Source organism: Anarhichas minor, unplaced genomic scaffold, assembly GCF_050575085.1.
Source record: "Anarhichas minor isolate MPS153535 unplaced genomic scaffold, ASM5057508v1 ptg000013l, whole genome shotgun sequence".
In the NCBI taxonomy this organism is placed as follows: Eukaryota; Metazoa; Chordata; class Actinopteri; order Perciformes; family Anarhichadidae; genus Anarhichas; species Anarhichas minor.
The window spans coordinates 2,343,034-2,364,192 of NW_027466459.1; the positions used below are offsets into that span (position 1 = coordinate 2,343,034).

Here is a 21,159-nt window from a genome sequence, read left to right on the forward strand (position 1 = left end):
CTCACAATTATGTCACATGGGCCGCAAACGACGGGTGGAAGTTATTCACTATTTGGGGTCTTTTTTAGTTGAATTCAGCAACTATGGCGCCGTGTTTTGCTAACAACAGCAACAGCGACGCGTTTTGAATTCGCTACCGCGCCTCAGACTGGATTCTTCTCCATGGCAACGGCGGCTGAGGCTCATGGGTATTGTAGTATTTCTAGTTGTTCGCCAAACCAAAAGGACTGATACAACATAATTTCCCAGAAACAAAGTTGAAATGAAATCAGGTGGCCTTATCGTTTACATATATGATCGTTACATTATCTGGCAGTGTGTGTTTATCGTAAGCGACACTGAGGACACTGAGGAAAGTAAAAAAAGAATGAGACGGGAATGCAGAATGGTGAAACGTACTTCCGGCCCCTCCCACCTCGAAGAGATTCACCAAGCCAGCCAGTCAGAGCGCTTCTACGGAAAGCCGTTGGGTCAAACCACTGCTTGGTTAAACCCCCTCCTTCGCAATCAGCGATCTCGACAGTCCGACATTCTTCCAATGGCAAGATAATGGTGATAATGGGGCCGCTATTCAAGGCGAAGAAAAAAACTGCTGCATTTGTCGATCGGCGTTGAAGTTTGCCGATGGTTGCTAAGGACCGACAGCTGGATGAGCAGAGGAAGCAGCGGCAGAGAAGGGTTCAGGTGGCCGCTTCAAGGAGACCGCTGTGATGCTACGTAGGCAACTGAAAGAAAAGGGCTTTTCTACTATGAGAGAGTGTGCGTGAGCAACAGAGGAGCCCTACCCTTCTCTTTTTTCTTCTTTTAATTTAATTTTTTTATATTTTGGTTGTCGTTTTGCTGTTTTGTTAGGATACAGCGAGGATTCACAGTGAGCTGGTGAAGTTTTGGGGAATGGCAGGTCGAAGCCGAAGAGCATGGTTTAGTGTTCTGCTGGGACTGGTGGTCGGGTTCACGCTGGCGTCCAGACTCATCCTACCCAGGGCGACGGAGCTGAAGAAAGCGGGACACAAGCGAAAGGCAAACCCGTCCGGCTGTGGGTTGAACGGGGGTCACAGAGCGGAATACAACGGGTTACTATGGCCACTGCAAGATAACGGGTCACCGGCGACCGAGAAACCTGGACCCAGGTCCAATACTTTCCTGTTCGTTGGTGTCATGACTGCACAGAAATACCTGAACAGCCGAGCGGTGGCGGCTCACAGGTACGTGACGTGTCTCATTTACCCACAATGAGCGTAGCGGTAACGGTCCCAACAGTCTGCTCTCTGTGTCCGCAGACCGGAGAGGACGTGGACCGAGGGTTCGGTTCACAGCCGCTTCATACTGTGTATTTATTAGGTAGCTAGCAGCCCTTATTTCTACCATCTCCAGCTGTTGTCATTAGTCGGGCCCAGCTCCGTTTCTGTCGTTTTAAGGGAATTCACAAGAAAACATGTAACAGTTACAGCTAGTGCTGCGTGATTGGTCTGAAATGATAGAACACTTCTAACTGCTGCCTCTTTACCTTTAAGTCGCTTTAAGGTTAGCTTATCAAAGTCCACTCTGTCAGCACCAGAAGTATTGAGGATCCTATTGTGCCTCTTCATTGAAGCAACACGATGTAAACACTGAGCATTGTGGGTTTTTTCCATCAAATGGAAATATTCTACATGTCTGCTTCATCCTTTTCGACACATTTCTCCAAACGTCTTTGTAAACTTTGGGTTAGAACTACAACTTGCATTGCCAATCAGTCTGTTGATTATTTCTCCAGTTAATCGATTAATCATTTAGCCTATAAAATATCAGAAAATAGAGAAATGACACAATCACAACCTCCCACAGCCCGAGGTGACGCCTGCAAATATCTTGTTTTATCAGCCCAGAATCCCAAATGTGTTCAGTCAGAATGTTGGACGTCTTTCTTTACAAATGACTTGAATTGATTGTTCGTCTCCCAAGTGACTAGGTCAGGCTCACTTGACTTTGCACATAAGGTCCAGGGCTTCATGCCTCCCAGGGTTACTCAAACCTTCTGACATCATCAGCCACCTGATGGAATCCCATCAGAGCTGTGACCTCACTGCTCCACAGAGTCCCACTGAGGACCTGCTTTGTTTCTGTAGTGGGGGCCTGGTGTTTCCACTGAACATCTCCTGGGACCTCAGACAGAAGCTCGTGACTCTCATGTAGTCATTGCTGACTCCTGCTATGTTCAAGACCCACAAATAAGAGTTGTCCTCAAAAACAAATGAAAGTGCAACTTAGACAAGCAGATCTCTAAAATAGATTATGAGAGAGGATTGTTGTCTTGTGAAGCCTCCTGGGTTTCTAGGTTCAATAAGGACCCATCTGCACTGTGCTGTCAATGACCAGTCCATCAGCAGCAGACACAGATGAGCTGTATATTCTGTTAAAACAGTTCTTCTTTCAATTTCCTCTCAAAAACAGTTGGAATGAATGCTTATTATTTTAGGCTTTTGCTTGAATCATCATGTAGGCTGAGAGGAGATGTATCCCTGCTTCTACATGGCAGACATGTGTGATCATTGTGAATGAGAGCAATAGAGCGCTGCAGGAATGAAATCCACAGATGAGTCAGCATTTTTGCACTTCATGTTCCCTTGTCTCAAAGTCAGTGGGTTATTTGAATGTGTTTTTGATTAAATACCTGTTTTCTTCTACGCTAAAGTAGGTCAGTAAACGCCCCTCTGGTAAAGGTAGAAGCTTCTATGCGTCTGCTAACAAGTGTCTAAATGAGACGACTTCACGTCCTCACTATAGAACACGAGTCCTTCTTTAGCTTAAAGGTGGAGATGTGAAGTCATGTGACCGTGGTGGAGTTCCTCTAAAGCCTAGCATTAGCTGTCTACCTTTTTTTTAAAATACACGTTATACTTTTAACTTCTGCTGATTGCATTCACACTTCAGAAGTCCTAAACGTGGTGTTTGTTTGTGAAGAATATCTTGCTGAACAAAACATGTACGTATCAAAAACGTCTTTTTCACAGAGTTTATTTTGTGCAATAATCCAAAATTCAATGGAATAATCCCATTGGCTTTCTGTTGAGGGACCAGTGTGATGCTGACTAACTAACTCTATCCTCTTAACGTGAGACCACGTACTGACCCATGTTGATGAATGTCTGTGGTCCTCCTCAGGTCACTCATTCTGATTTCTTTAGTAGAGGAGCCACCACACATCAGTCTTAGGGGCATGTATATGTTAAAGGACAGCGTCAGCTTTTCTCCACCGTGACTCTAAACATTTCCCATCATTTATATTCATGCAAGGAAAGGCCCGACTCCTAGCTTCATCAGTGAGAGTCCTCCTGCTCTGCTGCATCTTCTCATGGTGCTCACACACCGTCTGTCTAATAGGAAGTATTTAAGAGACCTGACGGGACAGTCACACATGTCACTGTGCTCTCCTGCTGTCCATCAGCTTTTACTGGCTTTATTGTCCTCCAGTAGTGAAGAAGGTGAATGGGATCTGATAGAAACGTGCCTCACAGAGCGACGTTTATTTCCACATATTTGATCATCTCCCACTTGATCTACGGCAAGACTTTGACTTTGTGAGTGGAGTCTGTTGTTTGCTGCGGTGTATCTACGAGTATGTCGGCTCATCCCTGCCTGGTTTAGCTGGGGCTGCGTTGTTTTTTGGGCTGTCAACGAATATTCTAGAATCTAAAACACAGCACTACCTGGACTGTCTGCCTCAGGTGCACTGAATGCACCGCATGACGGGGGTCAAGCAACGTCGGTCAACGTTGGCGCTCTGTCATCCGGTCCACACTGACTCGTCTTCAGCAGCTCCTGAGGACTTGAGTGGGCAGCAGCTCTCTGACCGGCCTTCACCAGGCTGACTGACGGCACAGGTTTAGTGAACCAGAGCCATTATCATGTCCGCCCCACAGGGAGAAATCCACAACGTGTGTAGGCCCATGTATTGATTCATTGATTTGATTTCCTCCACAGACAGACTGGGTGATACATTTAATATAATGGAGATGCTTTACTTGTGCTGCCTTTGTAGATAAGAGATCTCACTGTGGAGATGCTTTTTTCTCTTGTGTTTGGAACTAGCTGACGTACGCTGCTACACAAGCTATTTGTGACTGCGTCAGGAGAGCGTGCTGCGAGCTGGCTGAATGTCCATTTAGTGCTTGCACACACGTGATCAATGAGAAGTGTCTACTCCACCAGTGATGACGTGCACAGGCATGTGTGTGGTGATGAATGGAGGTCGTGGAAGTGCTGTTATTTAGTGACATTGTCGAGACATTTTTAGGGGTTTGTCACAATGTTATTGTCGTGGACGTTCTGTCAAACCACTGGAAGCAAACACAGAGTAAATCATGAGTATTGTTAGTAGAGCCGACACAGAGCTGGCAAACACTGTCTGATTGTCTTTAGGCCTCCCTCCAAAGTATCGCTGGGCCATAATAATTCAATATGATAAGTTATCGTCTTGTGATGAAATCATACATCAAGATATCTTGATACACAGTAGTATCGACTAAATTGATAATAACAAACGCATTCTAACACAAATTACTGAGAAAACCAGAAATATGTTGAGGGAATATCATTTGAAGATTGAGTTTCTGTTTAACGTCAGACTTTACATTACCACTCTGTTCAATGTGATCAACAAACTGTTAATTCACTTTAAAGTTATTAACTAAATAAGAAAATAGTCAGTTCTTTTCATTTGTCAAGTATTTCATTCACACAGGAAAATATGAAACCATGTGGTTATTTCATAGAGACATTGTATTTACTGAACCACCAGAAAACATGCTACATCATCTCATATATATATATATGTATGTATGTATGTATGTATGTACCGTATGTATGTATGTGTATATATATGTATGTTTATCTAGATATAAAACGACCTATATCGCCAAAGCCACTCCCACCAAAATTTTGATGGTGAACGTAAACAACAAATATGTCTATTAGGTAGTACACACAGCTGCTAAGCTAGTAGCTGTGTGCACACAGGTAGACGGGCAGGTGGTCCGTCCAATCATTTCATTCGGGCTGATGAAGCGATGATGCAGTCCTGGGACAGCCACAGATACCGGATCAGTTTCAGTAATCAGCGATTTATTTCTTTATTGCTGTCTGGATGTGAATGTTCCAGCTTTAACACATTCCTTACATCAAACACTCATGAAGAGGACATTTGTTCAGCCTAATTTGTGCTGTCCACCCTCAGAAAGACACAAATGATGAATTTCATCAGCTGATCATATCAGTGTCCAGAATGTGAGACCATGTTGCAGCCTTTATGCACTTAATAGCGGCTGCACATGTGGACCACATCTGCATACACAGACAGCCAGTGTAGTGAGTACTGACCCACAGAGCATCCCATGTCTGCGTCTGTATTCAGCTTTAACGCTTGGTACAGAGTACAGCAACTGAGACAACCAAAGGCAGTCTAGTATCTAACGAGAACTGCCAGAGCATTAAGTGCAGAGTAATGTAGAGAGTATACAGACTGAACAGTACATAGTAATGTAGAATAAACAGTATGGAGTGGATATGAATATGCTAGATACTTTTTGACTGTGTTTCCTGTTATTACATGTTACAGATAATTCTCCTTGTGTTTTCTGACTCCATCCGTTTGTCTTTGTGTGTTACAGGACATGGGCACAGACCATTCCAGGTCGCGTGGAGTTCTTCTCCAGTGAGGGCTCTGACACCTCCATACCTATTCCCATTGTGGCCCTGAGGAATGTGGATGACTCGTACCCACCGCAGAAAAAGTCCTTCATGATGCTGAAGTACATGCACGACCATTACCTGGACAAGTACGAGTGGTTCATGAGGGCCGATGACGACGTCTACATCAAGAGTGAGAAGCTGGAGGGCTTCCTGCGCAGCCTCAACAGTAGCGAGGCCGTCTTCCTGGGCCAAACGGGCATGGGGGCCCGGGACGAGCTGGGGAAACTGGCCCTGGAGCCCGGAGAGAACTTCTGCATGGGGGGGCCAGGGGTCATCATGAGCCGCGAGGTCCTCAAGAGGATGGTGCCCCACATCAGAGAGTGTCTACAGGAGATGTACACCACCCATGAGGACGTGGAGGTGGGCCGGTGTGTCAGGAGGTTTGCCGGGGTCCAGTGTGTCTGGTCCTATGAGGTAAGACGGTTTCATTTTGTTCCCTTATCATATTCTTTAATGTCGTTAGCTCAATTCAAGACTTAAGGACCCTGACATGGATTTGTAAACTGTGCACACCACAGACAGCACAGTGTCTTTACTGTCTGTGTCTTTACTGTCTGTGTCTTTACTGTCTGTGACCTTGCTGCCTGTGACCTTACTGCCTGTGACCTTACTGCCTGTGACCTTACTGCCTGTGACCTTACTGCCTGTGACCTTACTGCCTGTGACCTTACTGCCTGTGACCTTACTGCCTGTGACCTTACTGCCTGTGACCTTACTGTCTGTGACCTTACTGCCTGTGACTTTGCTGCCTGTGACCTTACTGCCTGTGACTTTGCTGCCTGTGACTTTGCTGCCTGTGACTTTGCTGCCTGTGACTTTACTGCCTGTGACTTTACTGCCTGTGACTTTACTGCCTGTGACTTTGCTGCCTGTGACTTTGCTGCCTGTGACCTTACTGCCTGTGACCTTACTGCCTGTGACTTTGCTGCCTGTGACCTTACTGCCTGTGACCTTACTGCCTGTGACCTTACTGCCTGTGACCTTACTGCCTGTGACTTTGCTGCCTGTGACTTTGCTGCCTGTGACCTTACTGCCTGTGACCTTACTGCCTGTGACTTTACTGCCTGTGACCTTACTGCCTGTGACTTTGCTGCCTGTGACTTTGCTGCCTGTGACCTTACTGCCTGTGACCTTACTGCCTGTGACCTTGCTGCCTGTGACCTTACTGCCTGTGACCTTACTGCCTGTGACCTTACTGCCTGTGACCTTACTGCCTGTGACCTTACTGCCTGTGACCTTACTGCCTGTGACTTTGCTGCCTGTGACCTTACTGTCTGTGACCTTACTGCCTGTGACCTTACTGCCTGTGACCTTGCTGCCTGTGACTTTGCTGCCTGTGACTTTGCTGCCTGTGACCTTACTGCCTGTGACCTTACTGCCTGTGACCTTACTGCCTGTGACTTTGCTGCCTGTGACCTTACTGCCTGTGACCTTACTGCCTGTGACCTTACTGCCTGTGACTTTGCTGCCTGTGACCTTACTGCCTGTGACCTTACTGCCTGTGACTTTGCTGCCTGTGACTTTGCTGCCTGTGACTTTGCTGCCTGTGACCTTACTGCCTGTGACTTTGCTGCCTGTGACCTTACTGCCTGTGACCTTACTGCCTGTGACCTTACTGCCTGTGACTTTGCTGCCTGTGACCTTACTGCCTGTGACCTTACTGCCTGTGACCTTACTGCCTGTGACCTTACTGCCTGTGACTTTGCTGCCTGTGACTTTGCTGCCTGTGACTTTGCTGCCTGTGACCTTACTGCCTGTGACCTTACTGCCTGTGACCTTACTGCCTGTGACCTTACTGCCTGTGACTTTGCTGCCTGTGACTTTGCTGCCTGTGACCTTACTGCCTGTGACCTTACTGCCTGTGACCTTACTGCCTGTGACTTTACTGCCTGTGACCTTGCTGCCTGTGACCTTACTGCCTGTGACCTTACTGCCTGTGACCTTACTGTCTGTGCCGCTGTATGCGTGACATAAAACCATTATCCAGCACACGTGTGTAAATTGTCCTGGTAAAACATGGGCTATAACACAGTGATCGGCCCATCAGCTGATGGGTCGGTGCATCTCTAGTTTCAACGGTTGATTTCTCGCTGGATAGATTTGTGTCTTTTTAAGTGCAATAAGAGATCAGAAGCCATGTGATTTGATCTCTGTGTAATTTGATTATGACCGCTGTAAGGTCGCACTGCTCCTTGTTTCATGAAGCGTGATGATCCTGCCCTGTGGGCTGACCTTTGACCTGGGCTTTTGGAATAGCATTCCATTGGCTGGTACACTCACTGAGTCCTGCCTTCACTGTTGTGTGATGTTTGCACAACACAGTGTTGTGTAGTTTAGATCTCACGTATGTTGCCTTTCAAGTGGTTTGATTGCTTGCACATAAATGAGTCACCGCTGAGACACGCAGTCACAAACAAATATTCTACTCGCAGCAATTTGCATATAAGTCAAGGGTGGAAAACACCTGGCATGTGTTCGTTCAATGAGTGAAGTAGAGGCTGTGAGAGAAAAGAAGAGCACTTCCTGCTTCACACTCGCTGCAGCATTTAGTCACTGTTGAGACTTGTCACTCGTGTGTGTGTTGTCACTGTAGGCCATGAGAAGAGCCATTACACACACACTAACCACGTCAGCCCCATGTTGGGACAGAGCTGTGAACGACCAGCCTGTTCTCTGACAGGTCTGGACATGTGACGGAGACCTGTTGCTCATATGGCCGATGTTCACATGAACCACAGCCCTCTGCCACTAATGGAATGAATGAAGTACCTAAATCAGATCTGATGAAAGGCGTCTTTTTCGTGTGCTCAACTTGAGTCTCAAGCTTTTGTATTTGTTTCAGACCGCTGTGACCTGTTGCCTTTCAGGAAAATGTTTGTTCAGTGTTGGTACATTGTAATACTGAAGTGTTTAAAATTATACCTATTGTTATTATGACAGTAGTGTACCAAAGACGCTACTTCAGTCTGTCTTTGACGCTTCACTCCTGGAGTATTAGTAAAGAGTGTCCGTGTGCAGTCACATGTGTTCATTTCAAAGTGTCAAGAAATTGAACTTCTTTATTTTACCGACAGATGTAGATTCTGGTTGCCTTTAGAATTCATAATAATTACAGATATTTGTGTTATTTATGTTATAAAATATAGTTTTTGGTTTCAGTAAGGAGAGAAATGTCATTATTCTTGAAGGTAAAATGTTTGATACATTTCATGCTTGAAGTTGGTGCCTTAGCTCGATAGCTTAAGATCATGGCCAGAATGCACCAAATGGCATCATTAACAATAAATCACTTTGTGCCTCTGCACAATCTGGACACAAGTTTGAGAAAAGTTCAGTCACATGAAGTTCAAGTTGAGTGACTTCACTGAAAAAGATGTGATCCAATAACTAACTAACTTCCTAATTAAATGTGAGGTGGAGTGAATCCAGGATGTTCTAGTCACATTTTAAGTCTCAGCACTCCGATGATTATCGGGATAATATTGTGAATCACAATTATTTTGGTCGGGATAATCATGACATGACACTTTCACATGGTCCCATGCCTCGTCAGCAGACAGACAGACGTGCTCATGCCAGACAAAGACACAGGAAGTCAGCCACCCACACTCATGAGCGATGCCTCAGCATGCTCGGATCTGACAACACCCTCCCCCTCCTGTCTCTGAACACTGAGTGCTGCTTTTTATTATGCCTGTATTATTATGATGATGATGATGATACCGTCTGATATGAGTGAGTCTGGTATACCCTCAGCTCTGTCTCTCCTCAGCAGTGCCTTTGCATGGTTCTAAAAGTAGGCCCCACCATGTTTACACTCACTATTCTCAAACACAGGAATGGATTAGCCTGAATCGCAGCCTGTGTGGCTGCAGCAGCAGTCCACTGGTATGCAGGATGGGGACTCTCTGGGAGATGTGATAGGTCCAGGACCTGTACAAGTCTTCATTACTGCTCAGGACTTCACTTCTTCTGGTGCACAGCCTTGGCCCGTCCCCTGAGTTAACATGTAACTCTTTGTTATAGTTTATATTTTTTCATCTGCATGCTTGTGGCAGGCATTCTTTAAACTACGGTGTTTGGTGTTTGGCACATGGTACTCTATGGAGTAGTGGTCTGGTCAGACATAAACACCTGCGTCACGTTCACATTAAAGTCCCAGCAGCAATCTGACGAGGTCAGACCTGGACCCTTTCTGTAGCGCATGAGAGTTGGATATACAGTACATGCATGTAGGAGAGCACTGCAGTGTAGAAATGCACAGAGAACTCAAACATGTCTTTCATACAGTATAACACAGTTTTCATAAATCATAAAAAAGAAAAAAGCGCTACTGTGATCATTTATTAAAGGAATCTATATCCACATGAAGTAGTTTCATGAGAAGCTCTACTTACTCTCTGCTCTGTGTAAACGGTTCAGTCCATGTTTCACAGAGATTTGTCGTGTGACTGTTGGTCCCAGCAGAGTCCATCATGGCTTCACTTCACAGGAGCTCAGACTTTCCCGTTTATTACAGGATCTGGTTAGTTCCAATGGTTTATTTGTAGACACATTTTAGATGGTAAATGGACTCTACTTGTAAAGCGCTTTTCTCGTCTTTCCGACCACTCAAAGCGCTTTCACATCAGCTTTTTCACCATTCACCATCCACACCCATGCATACACTGGCTACCATGCAAGCTGCCACCTGCCCACCAGGACTATCTAACATTCACAGTGTCTTGCCCAAGGACACATCGACATGCGACTACCTTCTGATTGAAGGACAACCCGGCTCTCCACTGAGCCACAGTCGCCCACTGTGGATGTTGGATGAGATGTGAAGAATAAAGTCATTTGAATTACGTTTTTTCCTGACGGAAGCAGAATATGTTCCAATCCAGCTCTGACCCAAACATTGGAAGCACTAACAAGCTTGTATTATTACTATTATTATTATTATTATTATTATTATTACTATACACTAACCCTTTAGGTCATGCTCTAGAGTTTGACACCCCTGCATTTCACTGCACATATTGATAGATATGAGTATGTGACAAATATATCCTTAGATCTTCAATCTTGAAATGACCAGGAATATGATTTATGATATCTGATCACCCTGTGGCCTGCTCTCTGTGTGTGTGGTAGTAATGTCTTTGAGGTGAGCAGTAACCCGCTTTCTTCAGGAGCACTGAGACCATTCCAACAGCACCCTGCATGCCAGTGCACAAACAAGCTCCAACACGGCTAATAATGGGAATCACAAGGCTGCACTGCTGAGAGTCCACCTCCTAATCCTAATTTCTCCTGAGTGGCCTGCAGGCCTACCAAACCCTCTCACTCTGCACTGCTTCATGCACATTCATCCTGCCAACAACAGCACCATTGTACTCTCACCGTACTGCCTCTTTTCTTCAGGATTTACTGCGTTCCCCCTTCCCATCTCAACTCACTTTGTACATATTGTTACCAATAACATTGGGCTCTCTTTCACAGCCAGCTGCACACGACTTCATATCTGATCTGAGCTGCTTCCTCTTCAATCTTAGATACGCAGAGTGGAGGAAGCAGTGGTACACACAGTATGCACTCAAACACGCATATATATACCGCGTAGAGCTGAGAAGTGCTGCGAATGTACAGAACAGTAATATTTGTTCCAGTGGTGACACTGGAACAAACTCACATTGTGCATGCACTCCACAGTATTGTTGTTCCTACAGAACTTTACATTGTGGAGGATTTCAAAGACGACAAATACAAAAGAGAAATGTGCATAAAATAATGCAGTTACATGAAGATGATGCAAGAGAGAAAGGCCTCTAGCCTTATACTGCGTCTCTACGTCACTCTCTGAAGTCAAAGCTTCAAAACCACAGACCAATAGGACGACTACGTCCTCTTCTTTTTGACCGTCTATGATTGGTGTGCACCAGCAACGGCATGGCAACTTTAGGTTCTGTTGTAATCAGTACAGCATCAATCACAGTCGAACTGTCCAGAGACTAGATGATGGGATGAAGGTAGAGTAGGCACAGCATTCATGAAAGGAGAACACAAACTTCCATCACCACCACTAAACTGTCCTGACCCGGAGGTCTGCTTTTAAATCTCTCAGTGGAAGAACTATTTAGCCTCGAGCCCCAAACTCACCGAGAACATTTGACCCGCCCATTCTGAAGTACACCTTTTGTTTCATCAGTTGTTTGAACCGTTTCTGATTCCTCCTTCCTTTTTATTGATTTTGTTCATGAATATAGCTGCTTTTCCCTCAATAGTTGTGCATTCTGAAGATGTGACTAAAGTTTTCAGACTTGATCCGCGGTGGTCGGCATGGAGCGACCTACTGTTGAGCCTGGCTGTCCGGGCACGATGCTGTGTCTGCAGCTGGAATGATTGTTGCCTGATTAAGAACGGCTCGTTTAACACTTTGGTGTTCGGCCTAAACGGCTTCTATTTACGACGTGTGCTCTGACGGCCTGGTAGGAGCTTGTGTAAGAGGATCACAACACAGCATGATGAAGCACACGGAGTTAACACCCTCTATAGCTGTATAGAGCGACGAGTCCAAAAACCCAGACGTGAGTCAGCATTTTTGCACTTCTGGTTCCCTCGTCGAAGTGTTTTTTGAATGTGTTTTTGGTGAGATGTCTGTGGTTAACACAAGCTGAAGAGATTTTAATGTTTCTGTTTTCCAAATTAACAATTACATCAGAAAATATTCCACTCAATTTTGAAGCTTTTACGTGTCTTCAAAAAGTCTTAGTGAGACGACTGAACGTCATCATACCAACTACTCCTCACAGCCTCGTTGTGCTGACTCATGCTCATGTGATCGTGGTGTATCGTTAGCTTTTTACTTCTGCTGATTGCATTCACGTTTCAAAAGTATTAAAGTGGCATTCGTTACTGAAATGATCTTGCTGAACAAAACGTTTAAGGATCATACACCTTTGTTTGCCACAGAGCCTATTTTTTTTACTATAATCCAATTGGAAAAATCCCAGTGTGACCAGTGTGACGCTAACTTCCTGTTGGCGTGCAGGAGTCTCTAGCTGTCTATTCCTGTAGTCCAGTCCAGATATGAAGCTCCTCCAGGTAAATCACTATTCCTTATCCTGGTGGCCATCAGGCCTGACACACACCGTACCAAGTAAGCATGAATATAGAGTCCATATTGTATGGAACAGGCTCTGTTAAACTGTGGCTCAGGAACCGCAAAGGAGACCGAGTTCTCCAGGTCTAATCTTCCAGAGATCCTAAAAGGGTTCCTACAAATTACCCTTTTTAGGATCTTTGATCAAGGCCTTTCCGAACTTGTTCTAAGTACTCGTGGCTTAGATTTAGGGTCATTTAAATATAAACCTCAAACTGACCTCAGATCATTTGCTGCAGAATCATTAAAGTGCGAGGTCTGTCAGTGATCACTGTCATCTGAGCCTTACTAGAAGGGCCTCATGGCTGAGCTCTGTACCAAAGATAGTTTATGAGCTAAAAGAGGCATCACTCTTTAACACAGTTGACCAACCGTGAGTGGACCGAGTGTTTTCAGTCCCAACAACTCCAACAGAGTGCTTATCAACTCCATAGTTTTGAGCCAGGACTTTGATAAAGTAGAAGGCTACAGCTGTCATATCAATGTGTCACTCACATTTAGGTAAATATGAGTAGAAGTATAAACTCATTATCAGGGATACCCAATATCAAAGGACTATGATGTTCAGAAAGACTTGGCCAGGACATCCCTATCCGAGACGGTCTGATTCATGGTTCCATATTTGGATGCTTCCATGTCAAGTTGGACAGCATTGGGATCTGGTTCTCCTAGAGGTGGTTTTGGATCCCCCTGTATGCATCCTTTATGTTGCCAAAGTCCAGCTCAACTGTCCTCTCCACTCTAGTGGTACAAGTAATACAGTGATGGAAGTGAGGCAATGTTCTTTATGGAACAACCCCTGAAAAGCAGGGACATGGGGAGCAGTGTTTTCTGACCTAACCACAGGGTCATGTGTTACATCTGCAGCAGTGCGGGCGTTCACCCCAACACCATGAGATACAACATGATGTCAGAAACACTTCCTGCTGAGTTGATATTTAGTTGACCGTATCCTCATCATCATGGCTGCCAGATTTTTATTTGTATATTTTGACACAGCAAAATGTCCCTCCTCAGGGTCTGCAGGTGTCTGTCCAGTATCATCCTCTGGACCAGCTGTACTATTCATATGTTCTAGTTGTCGCTGGTCTCCATGACTACTGACAGGACTAAAGCTGTTTCCTGTCTGATTCGGACAACGGGACGTGAATTCCCACACATGGAGCAGAACAGTAGTCCTTAATGGTGAGTTTAGGAGCATTAAGGAGAACTGTTCTTTTAGTCACTAGTACTTTCACACAGAACGTGGATTCTACGCAGCAGAACTTTCACATCGTGGAAAAAGGCTGTTTGGTGGAATAGACGTGTGTGTGTCCATGTAGTGTCCAACAACACGGAGGCTCCACAGTCCCAATCATGACAAACTATTTCTTTCTTACTCCTTGTGACAAAGGCAGTGCAGACCAGATCCTTTCACAATAAAAGCCCTAGGCACATACAGTGGGTTACTTAAAGGGAAGTCAATAAAATAGCTTACAGTAGTTTAGGCTTTATAAGAGTTGACCTCAGACACACGCTGCTCTGGGTCAATAGCATCCTGGTAGTATTCCAACCTTTTATTAAAAAAGGGTTGCAAATTTGCCAATATGAATAGTTTTGATGTGAAATATTCACAGGCGAGTATTTAGAACTTTTTTCGTGTTTATTCGTCACATTGTGTGTAAAGGCCTTATGAGCCAATGACCACATCTCCTGAACGCACATTTACACGTCATCAGGCTGAAACGTACAGTTAGAAGTTTGTCCAATGAAGAGAGTTTGGTGAATGTGACTTTGTACGACATGTGGCGCTCATACTAGCCATCCTCACAGAAAAGAGAAAGAGAGTTTCCGGATCAGGATCAGCACATGTTCCTGCATGGGGCCGTTTGTGTGTGATTCTTGGAAAGCTTTGCTCCAGACCAGCTCCCTCATCCTCCCAGGCTGAGGTTCACTCTGGCCCCGTCACTGCAGTGAGAGCCAGGCTCCTCCTCCTCTGTGTCCAGCCCACTGCCAACTCATGCTCCTGCTTTCCTCTTTTTCCTCTCTAATTGTATGCTTACCAACTCTGCCAGGACTGTTCAAGCAGAATGCAGACATTTCTTTTCTTTTCTCTTCTCCATTCACAAAGCCACAGTTTTTACTTTGTATACACTGGTTAACTGGACAATGAAGACAATGTATAGTCCAGTTGGTCTCCCACAACCTCAGGTCTTTGGACTATCAAGTAATCCATTACATTCCCAACAAAGAAGTACAGAAAGGCAGTCGTGCATGTGGTCCATCTATTGCAGTCATTGGTGTGTTTCTGTGTTTGTTGCTGGTTAGTTGTTGGGTAACACAGGTAGGACCGTGAGACATGGTAAATGTAATATTCATAAACGTATTAAATTATATCTGATGACACACAGGGAATGCTAATGTTGCCTTTGTCATGCTTGTAGCTCTGCACTGTCGAGAGACAGCCTGTGTCTTTGTGCCCGGCTCCGTCGTGAGGAGACGCATTCAGCCTGTCTATGAAATGTGAAATAAAACTTTTGCAGTCGTATGGAAACAGCTCCGCCCTCTTGTCCCTCAGACTTTGTGCTCTTCCAGTTTGACTTTCTGCTTCCTCCCTCTCTTGTCTCTCTCGTACCCAGAATCCTGTCTGCTTGGCCAAAGCTGCTGGCTTTTACTGGCACTCTAAAGCTCTGCCACCAGAGGCCTTAGTCATGCTGCTGGACTCCTCCTCCTCCTGACTTTTTCTTTTTCTTTCTCCCCCTTTTTTCTACTCTGACAAAGTCCTGGCTAGAATTAAACCCCAGGGTGAGCACTCACTGTTGGGAGAATTACAGAGAATGTAAAGAGATAAAAACGGGCAATGTTAAGACACAAAGTACCGACACTGGGCAGTCCTTAGCTTCATTCCAAAAGTAGTAATAATGGTAAAGTGTGATCCAGGTGATTCTGATACTGTGGACATCCTGCAGGGACGTGAAGGCCTGGTGTGGTCTGGGATTTGCTCATCACAACATCTCCAAGTTCATCCCAGAAGTGGGTTGATCAAGGCATTCTGGTAAATGGGCTTTTTAAAAGCCTGGCCAGCAGCCCAGGAGGAGGGCCAGCCTCTCTGCAGTCAGCCTTGGCCCAGAACCTGGTTCAGGGTCAGTCTACAGAGTCTGTTCTTCTTTTCATATTCAAAGAAAGTCGGATTTCCAAAATAAAGCAGTATATACGGATCAATGATTTGAATGCCTTTAAGCTGATGATCTGTTCATTTCCTGTGTAATTGAATGATTTTCATGTTGGCATCCAGATGTACACTAGAACAGCTGGTTCCTGCTGACCTCAGATTATCAAACTGTTTTCCTGTCAGATGAGCAGCCCGCTCTTGTTTGTTAAATATGTTTTTTATGTATTTTATTGTTCTGTCATTTTAGCTTTACTTAAAGTGTTTGCTTTTGCTTTTTGGTTGTTTTTGGATTTCTATCCATCCATTTGTGTTGAGATAGTGAGCATTCAGCTGAGGAGAAACATGGTTTGAAAGTGTTCTTTGTGGAGCAGTGATGTGGGAAGATGTAGTATCTAAAGTTCTCCAGTCAAACGATCCTTTATGTGCCCAGATCAAGAAAAAAGTATTCACTAAAACACGACTATTTGTATGGTTTTGATAGCAGCCAATCAGCGAAAGCGTTTCTATTTAATGCGGCCGACATGTGATTGGTCCAAAGTTACATAAATTCAGAGGTGCATGACCAGCCGTGATTACGTCGTTTTCTGGCACGCGTCCCTCATGCCGGCTTTACTACGTGAGGCGACTGTGGCTGAGTGGAGAACGGGGTCGTCCTTCAATCAGAGGATCGACGGTTTGATTTCTGGCTTCGCTAGTCACATGTCGATGTGTCCTTGAGCAAGACACTTAACCCCAAAATTGCTCCCGTAGCTGTGCCTACGGTGTGTGAATGTGGCAGGTGGCATGGTAGCCCCTTCCATCAGTGTATGAATGCGTATGAATGGGTGAATGATGACATGTAGTGTTAAAGAGCTTTGAGCGGAACACTAGAAAAGAGGCGGTGATTAGCTAGCCGGAGGGACCCACAACTTCCAGTCACATGATGGGTATCGGATGAAGTACTCTTCGGTGGTAATCAACAGAGTGAGGGAGTGTAGACGTACCTCACATACACAGCTAATGCAGCCAGAGCTCCCCATGGGAACAAACGGCGCCGGTTCTCTGTGTTCTGCTGAGGTTAAAAAACAACGAAAATATCCAAATCCCGAAATTGAAAATCGAATGCCTACCCAACGAACGAATAGTCTAATATTGGGGTACGATACCCAGCCCTAATTCAAACAGACGTCGAGCTCTTGTTGGATGAGGAGGAAAAAAGACCACAAAGGAGGTTGTGACTTATTGTAAATGTCATTCACGTCAACGTCGAAGTCATAAATACCAATGAGGAAAAAAGACAAACGGTTATTAGCTCTTAGCTGTGTGATGGATATCGTTCACACGCTGTACACATCTGTCTCTCTACTAACTGGGTAGTCTTCTTTAGCATTAGCTTGCACTATAACCTGCCTTTGATTGTGTGTAAATCACAGCCTGATGTTTGATACGGTTAGCGTCTGTAGTGTGTAGCATTCCCTTTCATTTGACTCTGAACTAAGTCTCCACATTGTGTGAAACACTCCCGTTCCTATTCTGGCTGGGATTACTTCATCTGTTAAATTGAACTACACTTTTGCTTACTAGCCCTATTTTTAATCGATGAGTATTCGGTCTGACTAATTCGTTTCTTACTTTTGATTTGAAGGGTCACTATTCTCTTGTCATTTTAATCCCAATACATTATATTTTTGTAGAAATGCGTTGGTACTGGCGAAGCCGGCAATGATCTCCCAGTGTTTGGTGTTTTCTCTTTGCCTCATTGGACCGAGCGGTTGTCGGCGTACTGCTGGCTCAGCCTGGTGTCATCGCTCCTCATTATGTGTTTCTGCTTCAATCTTTTAATGTCGAGGGCCCCAAAACAATATGGAGAATCCGCAGTGAGCTTGAAACCAAACTGATGCACCAACCGGAACCTTCCTCAGCTGCTCGGCTTTTACGAATGTCAGTGTTTGTTTATCTGTATTACACATTTTAACACCTTTAGCTTCTGTTCTGCTCCCTTGTTCTTCTGTTCACATGAGGGCCATTTTACTGAATGCCTTAGTGAGGCCTTTGGATGGCTTGTCCATGTTTACTGCTGGGCAGCACAGAGGTCTTGCACTGGTAAAATAGTGTGAAAGCCTGCAAAATATGAGTGGTGGAAAATTAAATGAATGAGTCGTACTGCTATAACAATCTGTAATAGTTAGGACAGAAACACAGGGATATTACAACAGATTTAAAGGGGCAGTAGCCTGATATCCACAGTGTAATACAATGTACATGTTAAGTACTGTGTGCCGATTGATTGACTTTACTACAGCAGTGACAGTATTGCTGTTCACAGTACCTTTATTGAGTCAGTTTTGAGAATCACCATCAGTGTCTTTTTTTAATCCAAAGTCTTCCTCTCAAATATCTCTCCTTCCTCTAGGAAGAGTAGAGACTTAAGGAGACGAGTTGCTGAATTCTCTACTCACATTTGTTGCACCTCTGAACAGGACAACGCTTCACAAACCATCGCGCATGAGACCAAACATGCCATTTTCAGGATGCTCCTTTTCTTACATTTGACCTCAGTGCATTATTTTAGGAAATAAGGACAATTTGACTGTTCAGCACTTTTAAAAGGGCTGCAAATCCCCAGTAATAGTAATGTCCCACTTGGTGTCATAGTCGATAGTCTCTTCTAGTTCTAGATGCCAATATTCCATGCAGAGAACACTGTGTGTTGCATCCCATTGTCTCACAGCGGTGTGACGGAGGCTGTTACATCATCAGCTGGTTGGTGATGGTTGTGTCGCACTCAAAGAGTTTGCCCGCATGGCAGTCAGTGTTTCAACGTGTTGATTGGTCGGCCTGGTGCGTGTGTTTGTGTGGAACCAAACAGAGCAGTGATGTTGGTGGGATCTGGAGGATAATGACCAATGCAGTGCATGGGTACAATTCAATGAAATGGGCACATGCCATAACACTGTGATATAATAACATAACACATTGGTTTTCTATGTGTATTTTCACTATTAAAGGTACAATTGTATATTGAAATTGTGCTACATTTCCAAATAAGCTTTACCTTTTCTGGAAAATGTCCAGAAATGTAGCAACGCTTTGTAACCCTACATTACTCCCGACACAGGCTTGTTGTTTGGAAGTGCTGATTCAGGCCTGAGGCAGCAGCATCACTGACCTCTGACTGAGGAAGTGAAGTGAAACAAGCAGCAGAGCAACATGTGTTTAGTGGCAGCTTGTGTTGTATTCTCTTATTATTTGGCTGATAATATAGTGATGTATACGGTTACCACTGTTTGAAGTATAAATGTGCTGATTTTGTCGTGTGTCATTGTCAGTCACATATTGAAGGTATTGATTCTGGCATATTCAGGCTCCAATATCATTCTTAAAGTTTGATTGTAACACTGGAGAAATTTAAATACTGGAAACTATACTCTTCACCACTAATGCAACGTATTTAGAAGAAAGTGGTTGTCATCAGTTGACCTTCAGGTTCCTCAAGTGACCCCAACATCATCCTGTCCGTCATCTTTCAGAGAGCCGTGATTGTGTTCAGCTCTCAGCTCAAGAGACGGTTTGTGTAAGTTAGAGAGGGGATGCCAGAGGGATAGACTTGGTTGCCAACTTCTCAAAATGGTTGCCAATGGCAACCTGACAACCCTTACTGTCGTGGCCTGGGGCATGCTGTGGTTGTTTCATTTATTCCTTGATGCGTTTGATTTTTTAGCCCCTGCATGTTTCTTACTCCTACTTGTCTGGGACTTGGAGTGGTTGTATCAGCGTTGGTTTGTGCGGAGGGTCTCTGGGGCCATGCATCATGCCTGGCATGTTAGATATGTTGTTCCAGCTCAGGCGTCTCAGCTAGTTGTGATGTGCTGTTTTATTAATGTGATGGCAGCTTAACAGCCTATGAACCTTTGTGGATCTAAGATGAGGATGGGTTCTGCCACTGCAGGCCTTACTTCTGGCCTCAATGTTTGCAGAAACATATTTGGATCAATTATTTTCGTGATATAAGAGAAAGTTTCCCAACGAGCCACCATGTTGGTGCCATTTGAAATCTGGGAGCAGAACCGTGGAGCAGTACGAGCACTGACCCTCAGCAGCCGTTACCGGTGCCACGGTAACAGCGAGCTCCAGCAATGATAAAGATGTCGCTGTGTAAACGCTCTTCCTCATCGTCTCAGAGCAGCTCTGTCTGCTACTCGTCCTCCCAGCAGATAAAGCAGTTAAGCTCTGCTGCTGACATTGGCCTACATTGGGGGCAGTGCGCTGACCAGTAAGCCTTAATCTTTATCCAGCCAGGATGTATTTGTTTGTCTGTCGATCCTCCGCCCGTCAGCCTCTAAACACTCACTTATTGTTGTGCTTCTATGTTGGAAACTTGAGTTTGTAGAGTGTGTAGTAGATATGTTGGCTCACCACACCCCTGATAACTCTTCTGCTCTACTCCAGCCCGACGTCTGTTCAGTGAGGATTTGTTAGAAGTTCACACGCCATCAGCACGCACAGTGGAAGAGCAGTCAACACGTAGCGTCCTCCTTCAACACACTGTGTGCAGGCTAGCATGCTCAAAAATCCTGTTCATGTAGGAGCGCTCTCTATATTTTCATCTCCCCAACTTCACTTTACTTGGTCTTTGTTTCATTGTGGCTTCTTACTGAACTGAAATAATAAAGTCTCTCTCAATCTTCATGTAGTATATAGTGTCCAAATGTCTGTCACGTCCCCTCCAGATGTTTTGTTCCTTGGGAACAGCTGCACCGACCCTCTCACAGCAGGTTGGAGATATGATAATAAGGCCGTGCCAAATGTAGATTCTGATTATGACTTGAGTTCACGTAGGACGGAGCTTAAACCTGTCATGTCTGTAACTGAGCGGGCAGCATGATGTGCATCTCACAAACCAGATCACTAAAACAATGTTAGACTGATACATAAATGTAGTGATAAGGCTTTTAGTCAAAGTTGAAGCTGTTTGCATGCAGTCACATCTTAGTCTTTATAGGTCCACTCAGTTCCTGGTAACCAAGACTCGACCCTAGACCCAAGTCTAGACCGGGTACAAATTACATTCAGTCCAGCTGCATCCCATAGGGTCTCATATTGCCACTATTGACTGGTCTATGTGCATATGTCTGATATCAGCTCTCTAACGTCC

The 21,159-nt window shown here is 44.8% G+C and overlaps 1 protein-coding gene across 2 annotated transcripts in view; it reads left to right on the forward strand.

Annotated features, from left to right (window-relative positions):
• The first annotated feature begins 462 nt into the window (after positions 1-462).
• chsy1 (chondroitin sulfate synthase 1) overlaps positions 463-21,159 on the forward strand; it is a 53,649-nt gene continuing 32,952 nt past the window's right edge. The window contains exons 1-3 of one of the 2 annotated variants that reach the window (XM_076090905.1): positions 463-759; positions 853-1,205; positions 5,649-6,144. In XM_076090905.1, the coding sequence (XP_075947020.1) occupies positions 895-1,205; positions 5,649-6,144 (807 nt within the window). In that variant the 5' untranslated portion in view covers positions 463-759; positions 853-894. The remainder of the gene's footprint in view (positions 760-852; positions 1,206-5,648; positions 6,145-21,159) is intronic. The other variant, XM_076090906.1, reaches the window with a different exon arrangement.